Source organism: Strigops habroptila, chromosome 9 (genome assembly GCF_004027225.2).
Source record: "Strigops habroptila isolate Jane chromosome 9, bStrHab1.2.pri, whole genome shotgun sequence".
NCBI lineage: Eukaryota > Metazoa > Chordata > Aves > Psittaciformes > Psittacidae > Strigops > Strigops habroptila.
In genome coordinates this window covers 24,706,469-24,712,669 of record NC_044285.2, presented here as the reverse complement: position 1 = coordinate 24,712,669, position 6,201 = coordinate 24,706,469, and the positions used below count along the sequence as shown (strand labels likewise).

The following is a 6,201-nucleotide window of genomic DNA, read 5'->3' as shown; positions in this document are numbered from 1 at the left end:
GAAGATAGAAAACCAAAGCTGAGTAAGAAAATACGGGGGTTTTGATGGAGAAACTGAAAACTGCCACAGCCTGTATCTCTGCTTGTGCTTTGGTGGCTGCCCTTGGACAGGCAGTTCTGTCACCCTGTGCTCAGCTTCTCGTTGCACTAACAAGGGACAAGGAGCTTCATTGATCTTTGTGAAGCATTCAGTAAGCACCACATTTTTCTTTCATGTTCTGGATGTCTCTGCTATAGAACACATACACCAAACCCTGCCCGTAATGAAGTAATTAAATGGCACTGCTAAAGGGATGTCATAGGATGGGACTGATTATAGCTCACCCAGAAATGTCTTCCCAAGTCCCAGGCCCTTTGACGTGATTCTCCCCCTTCCTCTGAATTTCTTCCTGCATTAATTTCAGCCAGTCCTGAGATTATTTGAAAAAGGGCCTTGGGGGACTTGTTCAAAGGCACTGCCACCACGAACGGCTTTGCTTTCTGAAGTGAAGCGTTTCACTCCTATCTGCCTGGACATATGAGCTGCTCAGCACTGCTTCATTAGGCGAGTTATTTTTAAAATCCCAGAAAGAGCAAAACATTGAGAGAGGAATTAGCATTTGCTGTTGAAACAGCTGCAGAGAGGAACCGGCAGAAACCCACTGTGGGTCCCCCCTGCCAGCCCTGTGATTAACCAGGCAGCAGTACCCAGAGTCACTGACACATGCTCAAGCTGCATATCAGATGTTAGAAATTACGCCTGAAGATGAGGATTAGTGAGTGACCATCGGAACCGTGGTTTGGGTGTAAATAAGAGGGTGAGTACCTACACTGAGTAACAAAACGTCTTTGAAAGATCTCTCTCTTCCCTCCAACCCCATCCTGTGTTTCCCACTTTCTCCCTTTTTCTCTTAAGGATTTGGACACAAAAAAATCCATTTTGTTTTCTAAATACATATCAGTGAAAAGATAAAGAGTCCTTGCTTCTCCAGGGTCTTTGCCTGCCTAGAGTCCTTGCTTGCCTAGAGTCCTTGCCTCTCCAGAGTCCTTGCCTGCCCAGAGTCCTTGCTTCTCCTAAACAAAACCTAAAACCCAGCGAGCACACAGTTCTTTCTTTCAAAATGCCAAGGCTGATGCTACTTGTATTCTCACTTTGTAACACATTTAAGTTTCCCAGTGACTAATACTGCTCTTACAGCACAGAGTTAAAGCAAAAGGCACGGCAATAGAAGTGTGAGAGCCAGGTTTTGGTAGCTGTCTTTTTGCACATGCTGATTGCCCTGCGGCTTGTGCTGCTCAGGGCGGCTATGGCTCACACTGATAATGTTACACAGGCAAAAAAAAAAGTGTTGGAAAGCTGCAGCCCGTTATGGATATAGTGTAAACCTGGAAAGGGAAGAGAGGTGACTCCAAATGTCCTTTACACCTAACTGGGAGCGCACACGAATCACGGCTGAGCCAGTGTGCAGCTGCTTTACCTCTTCCCTTCGCCCTTGCCTGCAGTCATAGTGGTTCTGTATTCAGAAGGAATCCAGCAGGAGCTGTTCCAACAACCTGCTCCCGATTCCAGCCTCGTAAAGGCTGAATTCCTCTGAATTAATTCTTGTTCAGACTACAGCATTTCCTCTGGAAAAACCCAATCTCAGTAAGTGTTTGCAGTGATTCTGCAGCGACAGGCGCTCTGCCAGCCGGCAAATTGTGGGTGGACTGTTGCAGTGGACAACTTTCACCACTGCTAAAAATACACAGGAACCTATTTGGATGTCCAGCTACCAAACACCACTTTGCCAGATAAAGAACCCTGTGATGTTAAATCTGCCATCTGCCCTCCTAGAGACTGCGTTTAAATGTCCCTTGGGCTTTTATGTCTTAGTAAACTGTGTTCCTTGGGTGTTTTCTCACCAAGGTGTGTTTCCCAGCCCTCAGGGAAGTCTTCCTGGAGCCCACAACAGAGGTAATAAAATCTCCCTTGTCTGTGTCTCCCTTTTTGGTTGCACAGAAGCATTAGCTCCTCTTGGCAGAGCATCTCATTAGGAGCTCATGTTCAGCTGATTATTCCTCTTCTGAATCAGTGTTTTCTATGACTTTGTCACCCACCCTGTAGTCCAGCTGCGGCTCTATTCATAGGCTAACGACTTTACATCTGCTGGCATTGAAAAACATGTTGTTTACTTAAGCTCAGCTCATTAAGTGATTCAGATTAGGTTTGGTATCAGCGACCTGCCCCTAACTTCTGCGCACCTGCAGATCACCAGTAATGATTTTATGTTCTGTTGTAGGTCACTGCTCACACACTGAGTGGCGGGGGGTCAAGAACAGATAGGAAGGGAGCTGTGCCTCGTTCCGTGATGCCTCTGCTTACAATTACACTTGGAGACTTGTCAGTTCGTTTTCAGTCCAATTAATATTTGTCATATTGACTTACCTCGGTTCCTCTTCCTCAATCAAAATATCGTGAGAGACAAGATCAGATGTCTCATTAACTGAAGGTTTATTCTATCAGTGCTACTGCTTGAAACCCTGACATTAAGGAAAGTGTCTGGTTAACTCGACAAAGCCTACTTTTCATAATGTTACAGCATCTTCCTGAAATGATTTATTAGTGAGGCCTCTTACCTACATTACTCTACATTATTTTGCTTGGCATTGCTGTCAGCATGACAGAGACACACCACATTTGCTCCAGTAAAGGCCGTCCTTTCACTCCCACCCCCAGATGGGCTCAGCCTTCAACCGAGTCTTTTGTGGGGCTCTGCTTTATTGCAAAATGGGATATTCTCACCATTTCTTTTGCAGGCAGGCTTGTGCCTGTTTGTGAGCACTCCAACAGGACACAAGTATTAAAGAGTCAGATTTGAAAAGGGAAACTGTGGAGTCAGCATAATGAGAAGTGGTAGGCAGCTTCTGGCTGTTTAATGAGCAGGAATTAAATGTTTTGGAAGCCTGTAAGCAACTTCCTTTCAAAAACATGCAACAACACTTCTCTCCAGCAAGGGTTTACCCAAACCCAGCAGCAGTTACTCTTTTTAGGTATCCTTGATCCCAGAACATCAAGCAATGTCTGTCATTAACATTTCAGGAGACAAACAGCTGCCACAGATCTCATCTGGCCTCTTCTCTCTCAGCTGTTAACTGTGAGAGGCCAGGCCAACTGCCCTGTGTGCTCCAACCACTGCTGCTCAGGGACAGGGCCCCAAATGAACCACGCTCAGGGTTATTTTGCCCAATGCTGCAGAGTCCTTTGTGTCAGGGGTGTAAAATCCAGCAGCCCCCCAGCTTCCTGCGCTGCATCTTGCACCGGGGTGTCTCTGGGCAGAGCTCAAAAACGTTCTCCGCACCCCGCACGTGTGTTCTGACGTTTCCAGCTCTCGCCTTTGAGAGCTCAGTGCTGGTGTGTGTGAACACTGACACCCAGGAGCAGAGAGACACCGAATGCAGTCGGGTTTCTGTCCAGGCAGAGAGAAAAGGAAAAGAGCTTCCAGTGTTTTTAACACTCAGAACAGAGGGAAGAAGGGGAGAATCTCCTTTTTAGAACTCTTGAGCAATACAGCACTGGACTGTCTGTTTACTCGTAGCCACTTGCAGTTGTTCCCTTTCTAAGCATGTAACAATTTGTTGTTGGTTTTTGTTGCTGCTCCTCTTAGGAGAGGCAATGGAACAAGGATTACGAGACTGCTGCAGATCGATCCGCATTGGGAAGATCCTGATACAGAGCGACGAGGAGACGCAGAGAGCCAAAGTGTACTACGCCAAGTTCCCACCAGACATCTACAGGAGAAAGGTCCTGCTCATGTGCCCAATACTGAGTGAGTGTCTGTTACATTCAGTTCTACCCATCTGGACAGTGAGGACATGGAACTGAAAGGAAAATGACCAAATTTCAGGGGCTTTGATTAGGTTTTTCCTTGATTTAGGTGCCACAGCAGGGAATTGGTCAGGCTGTGCCAGAATACGTGTCAGTCAGCCTGCACCAGCACGAATGCAGAGCAGATCACCTGGGCATGCCTGTGTTTGTGAGAAAGGCTGGAGCATTAAGACTTGATATCAATTTAATATTTGCCATGAGAAAAGACTCAAACAGTATTTTTCTCATGCTATTAAAAGACATTTTTGGATTAATATTATAATCGTAGAAGTAAATTACTTTAGAATTAAATACAGTTAATACTACCAAAAAAATATAATCTGATAAGTGTGGTGAGGAGTTTGTCAGGATGAAGTAACTTTTCCAGTGTAAGATTTAATTCTGGTTCTACACGTGGAGCTCTTAATTGCTATTTTACTATTTCAGATGAGCTTTCTTGCCTCGGGCCTTTAATAAAATCCACTGGCTTCAGTGCTCAAACCCAGCAGAGCTGTTTCAGAGTGGAGATGAAGTTCCTCCTTCAGGAGATCAAAGTCTCCTACAGTTAATACCTGCAGAGGTGGTAGTTTTGCAGCGGGCAAGGATGGTGGTGTCATTCAGTCACACCCCAATGTGAGCACGGATGTTCTTGGGGGGCTGAGGACAAGTTCTTCAACAAGGGGAGAGGGGTGATAATAAATATATCACTGTTTCCCCTTTTAGGCACTGGCAATACTGTCATTGAGGCTGTCAAAGTGCTTGTAGAACATGGCGTGCAACCAAGTGTCATTATCCTGCTCAGCCTGTTCTCCACACCTCATGGCAAGTTGGGGCCTTTGCCCTCTCTCGAAAGGTGCCAAATTTATCATCCAGGAATTCCCTTTTAAATGACAGATGTTCATCCTGTTCTACCCACACACTTTGGACAGAAGTATATTAGAAGAGGCTGACCCACTCGCAATAAACAAATATGACTCTATGATGTTACCAGAGTTTCTTCCTACGTTTTATTATTGAGTTGAATGAGGGTATGTTTGAAAATCTTTTTGGCCAAAGGGGGAAATACTTGACTTAGGTTAGTTCTGGTCAGTTCCAGCCTGAGCACAGCATCAGGTTCAGTAACAAAGCACTCTGTCATTACAAAGTCAAGCATTAATGCTGGGGTTGTATAAACTGCTGCGCTCTCTGTTTTAACTTGTTTATTCTTCCATAGCCTGAAGTTTTGGGGCTGCCTCGAAGAACAAAGACACGTCGTGTCTTCAGCTGCCGCTGTGCTCCTGGACACGCACCTTTCACTGCAGCTCTGCCCTCAGCCTGACCCACAGGACGCAGAGGAACCTGCCTGACTGTGCCGGGGCACTGGAATGCAGCACACACAGTGCAAGCTCCAGGCACAGCGTAAGGGTCTCACCTCTAAGTCAGCAGAAGAAACCAAAATGGAGCTTGTTCAGTCACTCGGACATGCAGGTTTCCTGCATTTTCTTCTGCCTCATTTTTACACCACTTTTGTATTTGTTTCATGTTTATTCTGGAGCTTTCAAATCCCTGATATGTGACTATTGATGTGAAGTGGTTCTGAAGCTCTCAGACTATTTATTGTTTCTACCTGGACAGGAGTTTGTTATAGCCAAGTGAGGCTGAGCTGCTGTTAAGGAAAGGGGAAAATCAGCCATAACTAATTGCAAGTAAAGTTACTGAGTCACTTGGAAACCTCTAAAGCTGTTTCTAACTCAGAGCCCGATAGCTGTGTTATCATAGAGACATCTGTTTTAATAGCGAGACAAGAATTGATCCTACACTACCTGATGAGCAGCGCTGCAGCCAGCAGGCAGGGACGCTGCCTGCACGTCTTGTAGGCAGCTCTTGTGCTGCTGCTGCTTGGCAGAGACGCAGCACTGGCACAAGGACACGGCTGTAACCAGAACCAAACCCAGACAGGGCACGAGAACCTGCTCAGAGAACGCCTGTAAATCCACACGGCTTCAGACACAGCTCATGCTCCTGTCTTAAAACCACACTTCAGCTGCCAGAATGAAACAGGAGGTCACCAGATCATCCTCCTGTTTCTGTAAACGAGGAATTGTGAGCTTTAAAAGGCACAAATAGCACCTCTGTGGGTGCTAAATTCCTACACATTTCCTATTGTGTTTAGCTGCCATCCTCCTATCACCAGCCCCCTTCAGAACACATTTTGCCAGCAATGAGGTGATTAATTCTACTGCATCTTTCTTCAAACACAGCTCAGGGTCCTCCACGAGATTTACATTAGAAATGCAGGTTAAGATTGGTAAGATTGAGGCACTGGAACAGGTTGCCCAAGGAAGTTGTGGATGCTCCATCCCTGGCAGTGTTCAAGGCCAGGTTGGACGGAGCCTTGGG

The 6,201-nt window shown here is 46.0% G+C and overlaps 1 protein-coding gene across 1 annotated transcript; it reads left to right on the top strand.

The window, feature by feature from the left end:
- Positions 1-2,794: 2,794 nt before the first annotated feature.
- Positions 2,795-5,168, top strand: LOC115613111 (uracil phosphoribosyltransferase homolog). The gene is made up of 4 exons (XM_030498199.1): positions 2,795-2,871; positions 3,623-3,784; positions 4,546-4,675; positions 5,036-5,168. Exons 1-4 carry the CDS (start codon positions 2,862-2,864, stop codon positions 5,166-5,168), a joined length of 435 nt encoding a protein of 144 aa, XP_030354059.1. The 5' UTR covers positions 2,795-2,861.
- Positions 5,169-6,201: the final 1,033 nt, after the last annotated feature.